The sequence below is a fragment of the Dipodomys ordii genome, unplaced genomic scaffold (genome assembly GCF_000151885.1).
Source record: "Dipodomys ordii isolate 6190 unplaced genomic scaffold, Dord_2.0 Scaffold24, whole genome shotgun sequence".
Taxonomy (NCBI): domain Eukaryota; kingdom Metazoa; phylum Chordata; class Mammalia; order Rodentia; family Heteromyidae; genus Dipodomys; species Dipodomys ordii.
The window spans coordinates 89,308-108,821 of NW_012267240.1; the positions used below are offsets into that span (position 1 = coordinate 89,308).

The following is a 19,514-nucleotide window of genomic DNA, read 5'->3' on the forward strand; positions in this document are numbered from 1 at the left end:
TGGGGCCTGAACTCTGGGCCTGGGCGCTGTCCCTCAGCTCTTCAGCTCAAGGTTAGCACTCTACCACTTGAGCCACAGCGCCACTTCCGGCTTTTTGCTTTTTGCTTATGTGGCGCTGAGGAATTGAACCCAGGGCCTCAGGCATGCAAGGCAAGCGCTCTACCACTGAGCCACCTTTCCAGCCCCTAGGGGGTTATTCTTATACTTATCTCCCTCTCCCTCTTTCTCTGTTTTTTAAAGTGAACTATCTTTTTCCTGTGGACATGACTCTGGTGGTAATGTCTACTTAGAAATATTTTCTGATTAATTATATTTAAGTTTTTTTGTAATACCAGTAGATTCTTGGCTGAGTTCAGTGTTCAGTAATTTGTTAATTTAGCATAAGCAAAAATCTGTGTGCTTTTAAAGTATTATGAACTTTTGAGAACAATCATAGTATATTAATTTTTTTCATCTCTTCTGTCCTTAACATTGATCTGATGAAAATGTGATTATTAGTTCCATGGGTCATTTGTATTAGCTCTGTAGATAAAAGAAGAATAATAGTTGTGATTGAACAAATAATATTTGGACAGTATAGTTATTATTGTATTTGGAGAGTGTGAAATTAAAACAGTGGAAAGAATGATTTCCTCTTTTTATCATAGTCATTTGGACTATTTGAAAGGGCAACCAAACATATTTATCATATTCATAAAATGCATTCATTGTTATAACTTCTGGTCATTCATTCATTGAAGTGCAAAATGCAGTGTATCTTGGCCACTGACAAAAGGAGGTTTTACTGTTGTAACTTGTAGAATGTATGGGTTCTATACCCTCTTTATGTGCACACTTCCCCTGCTTTTTATGTTAGACTTTGTTTGACTTCACTGCATTATGACTTGAGGTTTATTGAAGTTAAAATCCATTGCCATTTTTTAATTTCCTCCTGATGCTTCCAATGACATTGATGTTGATAATTCTTTTTGAAATTTATTTTATTATTATTCTTTTTTTCTAATATTGGGGTTTGAACTCAGGACCATAAATTTGCTTGGCTTGCTCCCTTAGTCAAGCTGCCAGACTAGCTGTTTGATGGTTGTTTTGGATATAGAATCTCCTGGACTTTTCTGCCCAGGCTGATTTTGAACATCAGCCCCTGTGTTGTAAAGGCTAATTGAGGGTACTGCTTACCCAGATAATGAAATGTTAGGATCTGTTTCCTTATGAATTGGACTGTCGTTTATGATTTCAGTGAATCTGAGTGACATTTTTAGCTGTTAAAGGATTTGGATGGGAAGGAATAGAGACCATAGACAGGATGACTAACTAATACTAGTTAGAAGAGAGATTCTTGGGAATAAAGTTAGAAGAAGAAGGACCAGATTCATGGTAATTACTAATCCTTCTCTAAACAGCCAGGTGCTTTGCTGTGCATTCTACAAGAGTTCTCTCATTTAATATCTTTTCTTTTTTTTTTTTTTTTTTGGTACTGGGGATCGAACCCAGGACGTTGCGCTTGCTAGGCAAGCGCATTGCCACTGAGCTACATCCCAGCCCTCTCATTTAATATCAAAACTGTTTTAGCACTCTTATAAACTAAGTTATAAAACTAAGAAACTGAGGCTTAGAAATAGGAAATCAAATACTCAGTATTGCAGAGCTAGTGATAGCAGATGTCATATGAACCAGCAACCTGTCAAGAAAGAGAATTGTCTACACTAGATGAAGCTCTGTTCTAGTTTCTCATCTGATTAACTGGGACTGGGTAGAGGCCATAAACTGGAATAGCAATGAGGAAGAGGTCAGTTTTGTTGGATGGAGGAGTTGTTGGACACAGAATACTGAGAGATTGATGAACCTTAATCCTGGCTCCTGACATCCAATAACTTTCCAGCATTGGCCAACTGCTGACCTTAACTGTGTTTAATGTCCAATGAAACAAGTGAGGATAGCAATGTTACTTATGAGATTGTTCTGAGGATTGAACCACCTACTGTATAGTTGCTGAGAGCTTACAGTTGAATCAGATATATAGTAATGGATAACTATGGATATTAGCTACATTCCCATCAGCATTGTCATTATTCTGTAAAAATCCAAACTTTTGTTTTGAGGAAGATGATGTAGCCAGCATAAAACTTGTCACACATATCTTCCAGCAAGGAGTAAAGCCAGGATAGATGATTTGCTTCGGTAGCCTTCATATATATGTGTATATGTATGTGTGTATATATATATATATATATATATATATATATATATATATACACATACATACACACACACACATGTATATGTTAATTAGTTTTCTCATTGCTGTGACAAAATGCCTGACATAAATAACTTACAGGGAGGAAAGGAGGAAAGATTTATTTTGGCTCACAGGTTCTGAGGATTCAGTCCATGAGGACTTGGCTCTTTGTACTTGGGTAGAGCATCATGGAAGTGAGAGCCCTGGAAGAAGAATTTCTTCTGGTAGACAGGAAGGACAAATAGGAGGGGGGAGGGAAGAGGGAGAAAGGGAAAAGGAGAAGGAGAGGGGAAGAGGAGAAGAAGAACTCAGAACAGACAAGATATAGTCCCCAAAGATGTGAACCCAGGCACTTATTTCCTCAGCGAGTTCTGCCTCTTAAAGATTCAGAACCTCCCCAAATAACGCCACCAATTGGGCGTCAGGCATTCAACACATGACCTATGAGGAACATTTAAATTCAAACCATAATACTGTCCACTATAAAATAGATTTTAAGGGACATATATTAATAAAAATGTGATATATAAATAATATTTTAATGAGCTTTCTGTTTTAAGTCATTATTTTAGAATCATTCAGATGAATATTGTTGAACACCTCAAGTATTTACCAAAAAGTTACTAGGTAAAACATAAGTTAACAGAGATCATCTTGCCTAATAAATAAGTAATCATTAAGAAACTCAGGCAAACACATAGGGCTATTTTTAAAGGGAATTTACCAGGATTTTTGTTTTTGTCAATTGATGAAATATTATGAATTGCATGTTTTGAGCACTAGTATTTGGTGAGGAAATTTTATGTTTTCTAACCAAGCTATAAGAAACAAAGTTTATCATTACACCAATTTTGCTTCTCTTTTCCTTTTTCTGTAGCATGCAGAGTCAGAAGCAGAAAATATAAGACCTTCCTTGCATTTATGGCCATTGCTTTCTTGGAAACTGCATCATTTTTCTCTTGTACAGGGTCAACTTGAAATTATCTTTTTCTTCCTCAAGATAGCCCTCTTGGTTGTCATATGTTTAGCTGTGTTGAGCTTTTAGATAGAAATGTGCAGTTTACTAGCAATGTCTGTAGGGTCTACTTTGCTGTCTGTGGAGTAGATGTTTTGGGAGGGAAAGCGAGGCTGCCCATAGCTCCGTATGACTGGCTAGAATCTGCTATATTCCTCACTTGCTGCTCTGGCCTTTTATTTTCACCGCAGTGTGATGCTGACTGTGTACATATTTGATGGTTAGAACAGTCTGAAACTACCAAAGAGAGATGAGTAAGCAGATTTGTATATATTTGTTGGAATGTATAATAGGCAATAGATATTGGTTGAATTAATGGACTTTTGAAAAGGGGAACTGAAGTACATTGTGCCCCTATCCCTTATCACTGACTGGATATTTGATATTTCTTGAGAGGGAATCAGAGGGGCCAACTTCTTCCCCTATCAATGAGCTTGATTTTATGTATAATGGTTTATGTAATGTCCTTGGAGCACTGACTTATAACACAAAAATGAAAGATACTTTAAAATGCTCTTGTATGATGAGGACAGCCCCAAAGGTGAAGAATGTGGCAGTCATGAACTAATTTTGGGGTATACATAATGTAATTTTATAATCAAGAAGATAAATGCATGAAAATCCTAAGACTGAATGTACAACTTAATTCTGTGATCTTATAGGTGGGTAGTGGGTTGTGAAAATCAGCTAAAGCCAGAGAATAACTGTGGAACAAAGTGTCACTTAGGGAAAGCAGAGCCATGGTTTGCTTTCTTGTCTTTTCCAAAAGATAATGGGAATAATCAGTGGATCTGACACCGAGGCTGGGTTTGATCTACTATGAGTGCAAGTGATATTGGGAAAAGCCTTGTTTATTCGTGTCAGACATGAGTTGATATGAATTGAGTACCTTCTGATATAAGACAAAATCCCTGCTGTTAAGGAACTTGGCTTTTTCAGGCTTACAATGGATCTGTTGTCCAAAATAATGATCATCATGGTTACTCAACTGCAGTGACCTTAACTTTCACTTCTTGAGAACCTATTTGCAAGGCCATACTTGGGATACTGTCATCACCTGCATTGTTTGTTGTAGAAATCTAAACAGGTCAACATTCTTCAGCCGTACATTGGAAAGTAATACATACTTTGCTGATTACTTGTTGATTTTCTGCTATCTACTAACACTTGCACGGCTTCATTCTCTTTCCCTCCCAGTCAGTTTCCTTTTGGATGGCTCTAACCAGTATCTTTGATTCCCTTTCACTCCTCCCTCTGCCACTTCCACCCGTCCAGACTCCCACTTCTAGATCAGTGATGCAGTCTGCATTCTTCACTGTTAGACCCAGGCTGCTGAATCTTGTTGCAGAATCTGAACTGATACCATCAGAAATTCGTGGCTTTAACCCTCTGCTGATCTCTCAAGACCACCAGTAAGTACTCATCACTATTCTGTCCTACTGGATTATCTCCCAAATTTTTTTCTAAATTACTTGACTCCAGTCCCAGCCCAACTTTCTCAGCAGATATCCTTGTCTGTTACTTGAGTGAGAAAGTTGAGGTCCCTCAGATCTTGAGGTCCCTCCATTCCTGACCTTTTTTGGGGGGTCAGTTGTGGAGCTTGAATTCTGGGCCTGGGCACTATCTCTGAGCTCTTCAGCTCAAGGCAAGTGCTCTACCACTTGAGCCACAGTTTTTGCCACTTCTGGTGGTTAATTGGAGATAAGAGACTCATGGACTTTCCTTCCTGGGCTGGCTTTGAATCATTATCCTCAGATCCCAGTCTCCTGAGTAGCTAGGATTACAGGTGTAAGCCACTGGCTCCCAGATTCACCTCTATTCTTGATACTGTCGTCATTAATTGCTGTTTCCTTTTGTCCTCATTTATTCCTTCTTTTGTCCCCGTCTTTGTGTCTTATCACTGCTGGCCATGGTGGTATCCTAGTAAATTGATTTGCATGGGAAAGGGAGTGGGGGGGGAACCCTGACCCTGATATATAGTATTTGCTTATTTTCATGGTATAAATACTCCACTGTGGCTGACTTCAAGGTACAAGGCATGTTGTGTGATGCCGAGGAGAAACTCACACAATCAGGTCCCTGATTATTCTTTCCTTATAGCCTAAAAATACACCCAGGTTCTCCCATTTCTGAAACAAACAAGCCAGTTAAACCCAACTAATTTTTTTCTAAAATACCTTCTTTGATCTATGGCGTCTTTTCTCCTCTGTTTCCTCCTTTTCATTTCTAGTCCTACTTTCTCAGAAGAATAATAATCATGTTTTACACTATTTCCTTGTTTTGTCTAGTATTGGAATCTGTTGAGCATTTTGAGCATTGCTGCAATTGGAATGAGTAGCATAGTAGATGAGTCTCAGTGTCACTGGCAAGTAGCTGGTCATTGGCCTCACGGAGAGAGGACTAAGCTCACCGGGCCAGGTTGGGGGTGGGGCATTGCTCTGTCAGTGACTACACACATGCCCTGTCACAGACTGAAGTTACTTGGGTGATACAGCACAAAGTGGATGTTCTGTAGTGGTACCTAATGACTAAACAGTGAAGCTGGCGTGTTAGTTTCTCATCATTATGATAAATACATGAGAGAAACCTTTAGAAGGAGAAAAAACCCATTTTAACTCATGGTTTCAGAGTTTTTGTCTCTGGTTAGTGGGCCTAAAGCAATGAGGGGAGGAAAAGGGGCAATGGGGCCATGGAGGGAGGCTATACACCTCATACTAGCCAGGAAGCACACAGAGAGGTAACAGAAAAGGTCTAGGGGCAAGATACTCTTCAGAGAAATACCTACCCCCAGCAAGGACTTTTCCAGTTAGACACCTTTTATGGTTTCACCACTTCCGGATAGTCTATTAAATTTGAATCCAATAATGGATAAAACCACTGAATAGTTCCAGGCCTCCCTGCCACCCAATCTAATTGTCTCTCGTAGGCACACCCAGAGGTTTGCTTTCCTATGAAACTCAGTCCTGTCAGGTTGACCATCAGATTATCCGCCACAGTGGGTATGCAGCAAATTAATATGCTAAGTTTCTAAAGCTCAAAGAAAAGGCATATAAAATGCCTTCAGTATAGCCTCTGGGGCAAAAGTAGCTGTAAAGCATTTACTGAATCTTTATGGAACAATTGGAACTCATACATGAAGGGAAACAGAGAATGAAAATAAATAGATTCTTATTAACAAACTGACTCTATACCTGGATACACAGAATAATGGAAAGTTCTCAGCTTCTATTCTCTGTATTTCCCTACATGGATAGTGATCTACATGCAGACCGATAAAGGTAGAAGTAAGGAAAGGGAAATAATAGGAGAATATTTAAGTTGAAGGTGGAAGAGATTATACAGGAACCTCTGGCAACTCTAAATAAGTTCACATCTCAGAGCCAGATTCTGAGAAGATTTGTTAATGTCTTTGCCCAACTGATAATCTTAAGTAATTATGGTAGAAATGTGAAAACTTACAGAAGACTGAGGAGGGGAAACACTGCAGAATTAAAAACACTGTAGACTCTATAGACTTTTATTGAACTTGATGCCATCTCCCCCAAAGGACTTTAAAAGACTCACAAATGTTGATAGAAGAAAAAGGTGATCAGTCAGAGTTGTGTAGTCCTTTAGGAAGAATTCATTTCTGATAACCTAAGTTTCTATTTTTTGGTATAGAGGAGAATATTGCAGCAGTAACAAATCTAGATTTTCCTGAAGTATTTAATAGTCTTTCTATCTTCCCATACCTGGGGAACCAAAGGAGAGCTCAGTTATTCCATACTGTACTACAGTTTCTGAACAATGGAACTCAGTCTTGGTTTAAGGTCATTAGTAGCCTAGGGTGAAGCCTCTTAGGAGTAACATGTTTTGACCCAGTTCAAGAAGCACCAGAAAAGCAAAACAAAAACCTCATGCTCTTCACACTGCTAAATCTGTTAATCGTCTTCTTACATATGTACACATGTACTCTGACATTCATATTCATCTGTTAGATGAACTGGGTTGTATGCTATTAGATCCTCTTAATTTTGCCTCCATTGCTCCTAGCATTATTCTTTTCATTCTAGTTGACCTTTCTTTCTTGGTTGTGCTAACATGCTGTATCTCAGCTTAGAGAAGCTCTGATATCAGTTTTTTAAAAATTGTTTTAGCCTGTGCCTCTCTTAAGTTGTCTGCATGCTTTGTAGCAGAACTTCTCAATAGAGCTGTTTAGATTGCTTGCTTTTATTCTGTCAGTACTCTTCTCTACTTCCCTGAGATCATTCTATGACAAGTTTGTCAGGAACTTCCATGTTGCTAAATCCAAGTTAATTCCCAGTCTTCCTCTTCCTTCTTCTCTTAGCAAGATTTTATATCGTTGCTCACTCTTTACTTTTCTGAGCTTTCTGTGCTTGATTTCTGGGAGGCAGTATGCTGCTGACTTGTCTCCCACTTCACTTGCTGTTTCTTTTCTTTCCTGGGCAAAATGCTTCTCCTCCCTTGATTCCGCCCAAACTTGGGCTTCATCCTGAGTTCCCACTGTTAATTGCAGCAGTGACAAGCAACATGTGACTTTTGTCTGCTATGTTAGTGAGCAAAGATCACAAGACAGCCCCCACAGCCCCATTGTCTCTGCAAGTTCTTATAGACAACACTGCTCTGGAATTTCATTCTAGTAAATTGATTCAGCAGTTCCCTCTTTCCCACCAGAACCATAGTCTTGTATTTCCATCTGCCTACTTAACATCCCTTACTTGGTTTCTGAGAGAACTATCAGACTTGACATAGGTAAAGTGGAGCTCTGTCTTCCATCTGCCTTGCCCTTCTGTTGTCAGGAAACAATAGTATTTTTCATGAGGGGATATGAGATTAGGAATTTATTCTTAGGAAGAGACATTTTCAGGGACACTTCTGTTCTCTCTTTGCACATGTTAGTTCAGTGCCTGGGAGGTAGGACTGGTGACTTTTTCACTCCTTCTTTAAATAGTCACTTTCAACTTCTCTGCTTTTTCTTTGCAGTATTGAGGTTTGAACTTGGACCTCACACTTGCTAGGCAGGTGCTCTAGGCCTTGATTTTTCTTTTGCATTTAATATTCACTGCATCAAACATGCATTTATATCAGTACCTTAAAATACATATTTCCAGGTACCCACATGACCCATTTTTTACTCTAGACAGATTTCTGCTCAAATTTCACTTCTTCAGACCTTCTAGAGTAACATCCTATCACTGTATTCTGTTTTAATTTTTTTGTAGCTTTTACTAATGTCTGACATGCTAATATATGATTTTTTTAATCTGTCTCTATTGCAGTCCATGAGGGTAGGTTTTATTTTTGCTCTTCTTAGAGCATAATATAGTAGCTGGCACATAGTAAATATTTACTATATTGAATAAAATGACATATTGATGAAGTTTCTGATGATATGAAACTAGAAGATTTAGTTAAAACATTAAAGCAGGATCCTTTTTTACTGTTTTGTTTTTTATTGTTCTGTTCTGTTCATATTTTATTAATCACTATATGAAATCAGACTAAACTTATTTTCTGAGGTTATTTATATGATTAAAAGTAATTATTGCTATATGTTTCATATATAGTAAATATAATTATAAACACTCTAGAACTGTTGGGACTCATTTTTTTCTGTTATGATACATTGAATGATACATTGTATTACAATACATTATATTGCAAATGCAAAATTATAGTAATATATTGACTTTAAAATTGGCCTTATAAGAATAAGACACTCTTTTCCCATAAAAAGCTCATGATCTAGGGTATAAGAAAGTCAAATAACTGAGTAGTTACAAGGTATCTGTATAGTTCAGAAACAGATAAATATGTATACTGTGCTAAAGATATCTCTAAGCCTACTAAAATATGTATTTCCAGACTTGATGGAACTTGATATGAGTAGTATATACAATAATATAATATAATATGAAAATTAGAATACAAACTAGGTACTATTGGCTTATGCCTGCAATCCTTGCTACATGTGAGGCTTATTTCATAAGGATTATGGTTCTAGGCCAGCCAGGACAGAAAAATCTGAAAAACGCAATCTCAGTTGAAGAAGCTGGGTATGATAGTACATACCTGTCATCCCAGCTATAATAAGAAACAAAAAAATAAGAAAGAAGTGCTCAGGCAAGAATGAGACCCTGTGTCAAAATCATTAGTGCAAAAGAGGGCAGGAGGCATGGCTCAGCAATAGAGTGCCTGCCTTGTTAATGTGAGGCCCTGAGTTCAAATCCCAGGATAACCAAAACAACCAAATTTGAACACAGTTGTATGTAGAGTGGTGGTAGAGTCAGGGATCTGCCTGCTGAACGTAGTAATTATGGTCTTGGACAGTCTGAAACTCTATGGATGTGGATCTGGGCTTTTCAGAATCTGGAGATAAAGAAGCCATGTCTGTTTATGAGCCTTAGAGAAATCCCTTACTATGGCTTAGAAAATGTCTTTTAGTAAGAGCAAAACAATTGTAGGATACATGAATCTACCAGTAGTCCAGATATCACTAGTTAACCAGCAGTTAGAACAGTGAGTGGAAAACCGTTTTTAGACCATAATTTGACTGATCATTTCCTCTTTCATAATTTTTAGGTTTAAAATATACACAGATTTTTATTAGCTCAGAAGCAGTCATGGAAGGCATTTTGACTCCTTTCCAAGACTTTTGTTGGGTTGAGCCGCTATACTGGCCACTAGTGGTCATCTAGAGGAGCGAGTATGAGGGCCAGCCCTTGTTTGCAGTTGCACCCATCTGAAAGGGTGGTTTCTCCCCACACACCAAGCTCTTCTAGTCTAACATGTCTCTGTCTCCTTCCTTACCATGTTCTCAAGAGCCCAGAATAATGTATGCTACAAGAAGTGTTTGCCAAGAAAACTCAGGGTAGGTTTCCAGATTTGAGCGCTCTGAAGCAATTAAAGATTGCTTTTATTTTTTTTAAAGTCTTGTAACTAAAACTAAACCTTTAAAACTGTAATAAGAAATATTTTGATGTTTATTCCCGTTAAAAACTAAAGTGAAAGTGGTTGGGGAATTGGCTCAGTGGAAGAGTACTTGCCTGGCAAAGTGCAAGATCTTAACTTAGGTCCTCAGCTCTGGGGGGAAAAAAAAGTATAAAAACTGAAGTGAAGGGGAGGAGAGACTAGATAGCTAAAGAAAAGCATCCTGATGCTATCCTAGGAGTAGGAATTTTTCCATGGTAGTCTAGAAATAGTCATCATTGTATTGTACACAAGTAATTAATTTGTTTGAAGAATACAAGAATATGAAATTTGGTAATTAGTCATCAGTGACTCATTTTGTGTTCATCATATACCTTTCACCCTGACGGGACAACAATAATTTTGCTGTTCAGGAATTCTGAGTTATACATAAGTGATATGCTACCAACTTGATTAGTACCAACTTGATTCTTCTTGGTAGATAACTTGTGATTTACTGGAAAAAGAGAAGAGATCTATGGTTAAGTTCATAGCACCATGTTCCGGAACTCCCTCCCTCAAAACTCACTTCTTAAAGCTAAACATTCTTTTTAGTGTACTCCTGAGATTATAAAAACTTTATTGGTTGACCCAGTTATTATATGTCAAGACTGGCCAGTGATTTTATGTTAGAATCTTATTTGTTAAAATTCTTTATTGTTTACTATTGGAATTCATATATTTGGGTTTTTTTTGTAGGTGAAGTTTTATCCTAAGAGTGTGTTTCGTCTAGTTTTTGAACCCAAATTATACATTTGTAAATGTTACAGAAGCGTTAAAAGACTGGTAAGTATCAAATGTAAGAAATATTAGCAATCAAAAGGCTTAATTCAGGGCTGGGAATTTGGTTCAGTGGTAGAGTGAATGTCTTGCATACATGAGGCTCAGGGGTCTATTCCTCAGCACCACATAAACAGAAAAAAGCCGGAAGTGGCTTTTTTCAAGTGGTAGAGCACTAGCCTTGTGCTGAAGAGCTCAGGGACAGCGCTCAGGCCGAGTTCAGTCCCACAACCAGAAAAAAAAAAAAAAGACAATTCATTTGAAGACTTTGAAATAACATAGTTAGATATCATTAATTTAGCCCCAGAGCAAAACCCTAAACTTTCTGTTGGATGGTGGTTGATTCATGCAGTAGCATATTACAAAATACCTTAAAGGAATAGACATATTGTTGCTGGAAGAAAACAGTATAAATACATATACTATAATATCTGTATGAATTTTAAAAACAGGTAAAACATTACCAAACAATTTTATGTCTATAAACATGTGTAATCAAGAAAAACATACATTTCTTTGTACACTAGGATGTATAAAGACTAGTTTTTACTGATATGGCAGCTTGTATAGTCATTTCTTATTATACGTAGCCCCTGCTCTCTCAGCAGGACTGTAAAATGGCGAAGGGAAACTGGGCAGTTCGTGTCTCCTTTCCTTTTACATCTCTGAGATAAGCATTTTTTAAAGGTTACTGGTAGGCTCAAAATTGCTGGGGTTTTTTTTGTTGTTGTTTGTTTGTTAGCTCACATTAGTAATACAAGAGGGGATTTCATTGTTACATCTCCACACATGTTTATGATACATTCTAGTCTATTTCACCTCCTCTCAAAATTACTTTTAACCTTAAGATAAACTGTTTTGAAAATCTGGATTTTTTTGTTTGTTGTTGTTGTTTTGTCAGTCATGGGGCTTGGACTTAGGACCTGGGTGCTGTCCCTGAGCAATTTCACTCAAGGCTAGAGCTCTACCATTTTGAGCCACAGTTCCATTTTCTGAAACTCTTTTAATATTTTGTTGTTCATGACTTTCTTTCTGAATACTTGTTTTCTCTGTATCACCACTTTCGTCTGTTTTGTCTTACTGTTTTTCTGCATATTAAAGTGTGACTTTTTTTTATTTGATTCATATGCATCCTAAAGCCAAGTGGCCTAACTTCACTTGCTAAAATTCTTCAATTTTTTTTTTTTTCTTACCTGATAGGAGTCCTTCTTAAACTCTGTTAACTGAGCTTATTTTTGAATAGGGTGGTTTGTGTTTATTCAGGATCTGACCTGGACCACAATTTTCTTCCCATTCATGATTTTTTCCCCAATTTTCTGAGATGACAATCGTACTACCATGCTAAACTGTTGATTGATATGGGATCTCACAAATTCCTCCTCTCTCCCGTCCTCATGCTGAACTCCAACCTCAATTCTCATCTCTGAGTTCTGAGTAGCTAGGATTATAGACATTATAAGCCTATAATGCCTATAATGCCACCATGCCTAGCTTGTTTATCTGTTTTATAGCAGAATCTATCTTAACTTCTACCACCCACTGGTGGTATCTTACCTTTCTAAACTGTGCTAAGACATTTCACACCTGGCACTTATTTCTTCCTTACAGGGATTATTCAAGAAATGCCTGTGTAGTTTAGAACTATACCTGAGAATTTTATAAGGTTAAGACCAATAACTGGATAATTTTATGTTAAATTTTATGTTAAAAACAAACCATGGGCTGGGAAGGTGGCTCAGTGGTAGAGTGCTTGCCTTGCATGCATGCAGCCCTGGGTTTGATTCCTCAGCACCACATAAGCAGAAAAAACAAAAACAAAAAACCACAAAGCCAGGTGTGGTGGCTCACACCTGTAATCCTAGCTACTCAAGAGGCTAAGATCTGAGGATTGCGGTTCAAAAGCCAGCCCGGGCAGGAAAGTCCATGAGATCTTATCTCCAATAAACCACCAGAAAACTGGAAGTGGCGAGGTGGCTCAAGTGGTAGAGTGCTCGTTGAGCTGAAGAACTGAGGGACAGTGCCCAGGCCCAGAGTTCAAGCCCCACAACCAACTAAAAAAAAAAAACCCACAAAACAAAACAACCACACAGTTTGAAAGTAAATTTGTATTCATTTTTCTAATCTTTTTTTGTTATACTTGCTTCATAGCTCTGTCATGAGCACTGACAGTAACTCATTGGCACGTGAATTTCTGACTGATGTCAACCGGCTTTGCAATGCAGTGGTTCAGAGGGCAGAGGCCAGGGAAGAAGAAGAAGAGGAGACACATATGGCTGCCCTGGGACAATACCTTGTTTATGGGCGAGGATTTCTGTTACTTACCAGGCTAAATTCTATCATTGATCAGGTAACATTTTCCTATCATTGTTTTTCATCAGTATATTGTATTTGGTCATAAATGTATAATTTTGGGTGATATAGTTTCTTAAGAGGCTCTGAGATAAAGGCCTAGCTCCTACATCACTCTAGAAAAGAAAAAGACAACTCCATTTACAACTATATAATTTACTTGGATATGTTTTACTGTGTGAAATATGTTAGAAATTTAATTGGCTTTTTTCTGATGTGTTTCATACATATTTTTATCCAAATATTGTGAAGCAACTGATTATTGTATAAGGTTATAATTTAGAAACATGAATTTCCTTTTTCAGTAATGGTCCAATTCATTTTTAAAATTTTTAGTATGACAGATTTAAGGAGCTTGCTAATACTACTTTCTTTAGCTTGTATGTATTGTTGTTTTCGTTTGAAGTATGGTATGGCCATATGGGCTTGCTGTCTAATGCTCTTCCTTCCTCTTGGTACAGAGAATTGAATTCAGGACCTCAAGCTTGCTAGGCAGACAGTCTACTACTTGAGCCACACCTTTAGTTTCTTTTTCTTTCTTTCTTTCTTTTTTTTTGTTGGTCATGGGGCTTGAACTCTGGGCTTGGCACTGTCCCTCAGCTCTTTAGCTCAAGGCTAGTGCTCTAGCTCTTGAGCTAACAGTGCAACTTCCAGTTTTCTGAGTTTATTGGAGATAAGAGTTTCATGGACTTTCCTGCATGAGCTGGCTTTGAACTGTGATCCTCAGATCTCAGCCTACTGGGTAGCTAGGATTACAGGTATGAAGCCACCTGTGCCCAGCTTTAGTTCCTTTTTACTTTGGCTGAGTTGGGCCATGATCTTCCTACTTAGGCATATTGCTTTGATAACAGATATGTACCATTGTGTCCAACCATTGTACTTCTCCTAACGACAGTGCCCACCACCATACCCAACCTTGAAAGAGATGAAATTTCAGGAAATTTTATGCCCAGGATGGCCCTGAACCCTGATTCCCCAGTCACCACCTCCCAGGTCACTAGGATTTCAGGCTTCAGATACCATGCCCAGGTCTGTCTTTCTTAAAAGATACCATGTAAGTCCCCAGGAATAAATATAATAAAATACGTGCAGTACTTAAGCATGGAATTCCATAATGCATTATGAGACACTAAAGTAGTCCCTAATAAATGGAGAACTATGTAATATTATTGAAAGAATCAATACTGTAATGATAGGTTTTCTCTAAATTGATCATGTATTCCCTATAGGAATTGCACTAGCTTTTTTTTTTTTCTTCTGCTGGTCCTGGGCTTGAACTCAGGGCCTGGGCGTTGTCACTGAGCTTGTTTGTTTGTTTTCCTTTTTTTTTCCTCTTACTTGAGTAACGGCTCCACTTCTAGCTTTTTGTGAGTTAACTGGTAATTAGAGTCTCATGAACTTTCCTGCCCAGGCTTGCTTCAAACGGCATCACATTTCTCAGATCTCAGCCTCCTGCGTAGTTAGCTTTATAGGTGTGAGCCACCTGTGCTAGGTTCACTAGCTTTTTAAAATCTACACATATTATACAATTTACCCATGTCACATAGACAAGTTTATAGTGTAGTCATAGATGTATTAACCCATTGTTTTAGGCAGTTTCAGAACATTTCTATCACCTCAGAAAGAAACTCCATACCCTCTCTATCTGTTCCCAGCTCTAAGCAGCCACTCTATCTGCTTTCTGTCTCTGAAGATTTTATCTTTTCTCTTTTAAGCCATGAAATATTTTAATGCATTAGTAAATGACTGAAATCATTTAAGATTATATAACTTCCTTCAGTAAAACTTCATACTTGACCATCTAGGCATAGGAATGATAATTATTATTAAAAATTTAAATATCACTTGTACCTCATGGTTATGTATGCTAATCAAATTATGAGGACTGACATTTTCTTTTTATTGTGGTGCTGGAGATTGAACATAGAGGCTTGTACATGCGAGGCAAGCACTTTTCCATTGAACCATATCCCCAACCCTTGCTAGTCCAATTTTGATAAATTATGTTGGCACCAGATCACTTGCCACCTATTATATAAGAATCAAACTCCATGTTTAAAATAAGAGTACTGAGGCTCTACTACCCAATTCATGCCTCCAACCCCTAAAAGGTCTTTTAGTTATCCAAATAGATCTCCTTCTGTTACTGATGAAGAAACTGAGATCTGGAGCAATTAAATGACAAAAGTCACTTGATACAGGTTCTAAGAGTAAAATCAAGGAAAATTGTTACTTTAACCTTTAGCTGTTTTCTCTGCGAAATACCATCTTACTTTTTCTACATCTTTGTAGTAATTTCACTTTCACATGTAGTGCTGCTTAACTAGCTCCTCTATAGTGGCATACTGTAGTATGGCTATGTAGTTTACTGATTTATTCAACAGACCATTCAGTACCTACTGTGTCTAGCACCTTCTGGATGCAGGGATGAAAAAACAGAGACTATCTTTACCAGGAGCTCTTGCTTTTGAAAAGAAGGGCTGATAGTGATGACAAAAACGGCCTGGCATCCTTACATAGGGATTCACAGTACAAAGAGGAATAAGCATGTACACCTATTTCGGTGTACAAGAATTCAGTCATTTAGGAGGCTGAGAGTTGTTTGATGGCTGCCTCAGTTCTGCCCACATGGATAAGTAGGCCACGTTTCTCAGTAAGCCACATCTAGCCTCTTTATCTGATAGTTGGAAACACTCTGAAGAGGGAAGGGGGAAGTGGCAAGAAGCTACATAGCCATTTTGATTGCATTATTGGTCAAAACAACCCCCAAAGCCAACTCAGATTTAAGGGATGGAGAAGTAAAGCCCATCACTTGATAGGAGGAACTACAGTTAGTCTGTAGCTATGTTTCATCCACCATACTCCTCTTTGGCCAAAATAACATTCCTCCTGCACTCCTTCCCTGACTCACAGAGTATGGTCCCATCCTGCATCTTCCTGGAAAGCTCGGGATCTCCCTGTATGCACTGGGTCCCAGGTGAGCTTCCACACATGGTACTTTTGTTGTAGCTCTTCTCAGTGGAAAACTTGTGAACCAAGAGGCAAACTACCTGCCCCCATCTCCAGAGTCCTACATGCACAGTGACAAGATGGGGAAAAGCTAGCCACACAGTTAACGGGACAGGGAAAGAGGCATGTAGCATTTCCTTTAACCATAGTGGTTATGGAAGATTGCAGGTCTATGAGGGCAGCACCTCCTTCTATTCTGGGGGCTTGGAATGTGTTTGTTTGTTTATCAGCTTGAATCCAGGGCCTGGCCACTGTCCCTGAACTCTTCAGTTCAAGGCTAGTGCTCCACCACCTGAGCCACAGTACCTCTCCTGGTTTTCTGGTGGCTAATTGGAAATTCAAGTCCCTTGGACTTTCCTGCCCAGACTGGCTTTGAACAGCTATACTCAGATCTCAGCCTCCTGAGTGGCTAGGATGACAGGTGTGACTCACTGGTACCCAGCCCATGTGTTCATTTTTTGATGTAATTCTTTTTTTTTTTTTTTGGTCGGTCGTGGGGCTTGAACTCTGGGCTTCAGCGGTGTCCCTCAGCTCTTCAGCTCAAGGCGAGTGCTCTACTGCTTGAGCCACAGCACCACTTCCAGTTTTCTAGTGGTTTTATTGGAGATAAGAGTGTCACGGAAAGCAGGGGTTATACCGTGGGGGAGGGACATACAAAGAAACAAAGAAATCACCATAAATATGCTAGAAACAATTGCAAGAAAGAAAAAAACATTTGAATACTTACCTTGGGGTTCATTTCACCTAACATCAACTTATCTGACCTTTTCTGCTTGTCTCAGACATATACTAGTTATTGCAACTAAGGGAAACCATGGGACCTATGTTTCTTTGGGCCTCGCTTACTTCACTTCATATAATTTTTTCCCAAGTCTTTCCATTTCCTAACAAATGGGGCAATGTCATTCTTTCTGATGGAGGCATAGAATTCCATTGTGTATATATACCACATTTTCTTGATCCATTCATCTACTGAGGGGCATCTGGGTTGGTTCCATATCTTAGCTATGGTAAATAATACTGCAATAAACACAGTTGTGCTGGTAGCTTTAGTATGGTCTTGTTTGTGATCATTTAGGTAAATGCCCAAAAGTGGGATTGCTGGGTCTTGATGTTGGCATAATTTGTGGAGGGGAAGGAAAAAAACAAATCATTTAAATAGCGATACAGGTGGACCCATTGCAACAATGAGATGTACAAGTCGTTATGTCGAAAAACAAACTTTACAACTTTGGCCAGGGGTGGGGAGGGGGTGTGTGGTGGGTGTATGGGGGAGATGGGAAGGGGAAACAAAGGAGGAGGCAACAATGCTTGATAAGAAATGTACTCATTACCTTGCCCATGTAATTGTAACCCCCGTGTTCGGTATTTTCACAATAAAAAAAAAAAAAAGAGAGTGTCACGGACTTTCCTGCCCAGGCTGGCTTTGAACTGTGATACTCAGATCTCAGCCTCACCGGCGCCCAGCTTATGATATAATTCTTTAATTAATGGTTTTGCAGGACTTTTGGCTCTATGCTTTGAGATGTTTTGTCCAACAGATTGCTTCCTTTTTCCTGCCTATCCAAAATTTTCTTGATGTTCCTTGGCATGACATTTGAGGACCCCTTTTTGCTGCCTATCAGCCGTTGGAGATTCCTAGACATCAGAATGGTTCAGGATATCAGCTTTTCCCTGACTTACTTCATTTGCGCTGTGTCCCCCTCTGCTACTACTGCTTCTGAATGTCTAAGCTGGACAGTTAGTTAAAAATCTAGGCTAACAATGCAAGTATAAAAAGGGCAGGTACTTGAGATATGTTTTTTGAATTGAATTTAAAAAGTGCTACTATAATGAAAATTATTTTGCTGTTTATTATTATTTTGGGGAAGTTTAAAAGGTAAGACCAGCCTTTTTAACTTCAAGAAGGTAGTTAAAAGTGTAAATATTAAGCAAGGCTATTTAGAAATAGCCAGGGAATGGTTCTGTGTATGGCCTGTATTGTCTATGACATAAGGTATTAAAAGACTCCCTGCTCCCCCATATACTGTGTGATTATGTACACTTAAGACCCTGGGAGATAAAACTAGAGCTTGATTTGAAATAAAGGGCTGCAAGCTCTGGTTTTTCAGGGTGCCTACAAATAAGAAAAAAAGTATTTTATGAAATACAAAAATACGAATTGTGTTGGAAATATGCTCATTGATTGTGAAATAAAGATTGATTTTCCCCTGTTGTTGTATCAGACTGCAGGATGGCTCTAATTCCAGTGGTAAAGGTAAACTCAAGTACAGCCTTATCCTTTAGAAAGGCCGTAGGTTTTGAGAACTAATCCACTTAGAAAATTGGGGCCCTTGGCATGAAATCCTGAGAAGGAAAGCAGTCGTCTGAGTTGATGGAAAACTTTGCAGAGGAGATATTTCCAGGGTGAAGCCCTAAAGTGGTGGGAAGCAATGAGGGACATACAAGAGCCATGTGTCACAGGAGGCAGGAATTCCTGTTCACACAACAGTGACAATTTACCAGTGTACTGCTGTGGAGCAGCGAGCTAACTTACTAAGACAATGTATCTGTAGTTCTGTGTCACACATGGAGGTCCTGAAAGCTCCATTAGACCACTGTCTATTAAATATAAAGATGAGGATTAGTACTCTACAGGAAGGATGAGCTAAAAAAGTAGCTTCCTTTATTGTAGACCATGTATTTTAGACCTTACCTTGTTTGACACTTCAGTCTGTTATAATGGAACTCACACATTGGTCATCCCATTAGCATTCCATTAAAGTTGCATTTATGAAGGTCACCAGGCACGCTCTAGTCCCTGTGAAAAAGTGAAAGACTTCAGCCATCATCTTGCATAGATCAAGAACAATAGTTTTTTTTTAAATTTAACTATGTACTAGGAATAAGATTTATTTAGTTCCTCAGTTAAGTAAAATAACAGTTTAAACTTAATTATTGTATCTTTGGTGCACTTTGTTTTCATGCAGGTTGAAAAACAATGTATTCCTCGATTATTTACATACACACATTATATCTTATTATTCATTTGGATAATTTTATGATCATCATTTTCTTGCTGTAATTTTTTATTGTGAAAATACAGAGGGGTTACAATTACATGGGCAAGGTAATGAGTACATTTCTTATCAAGCATTGTTGCCTCCTCCTTTGTTT

At 38.4% G+C, this 19,514-nt stretch overlaps 1 protein-coding gene across 1 annotated transcript in view; it reads left to right on the forward strand.

Moving 5' to 3' along the window:
• Positions 1-19,514, forward strand: part of Lyst (lysosomal trafficking regulator) — a 142,950-nt gene that overhangs the window by 9,087 nt on the left and 114,349 nt on the right. The window contains exons 2-3 of the mRNA XM_013014561.1: positions 13,149-13,347; positions 13,686-13,759. Coding sequence (XP_012870015.1) covers positions 13,156-13,347; positions 13,686-13,759 — 266 coding nt within the window. The 5' untranslated portion in view covers positions 13,149-13,155. The remainder of the gene's footprint in view (positions 1-13,148; positions 13,348-13,685; positions 13,760-19,514) is intronic.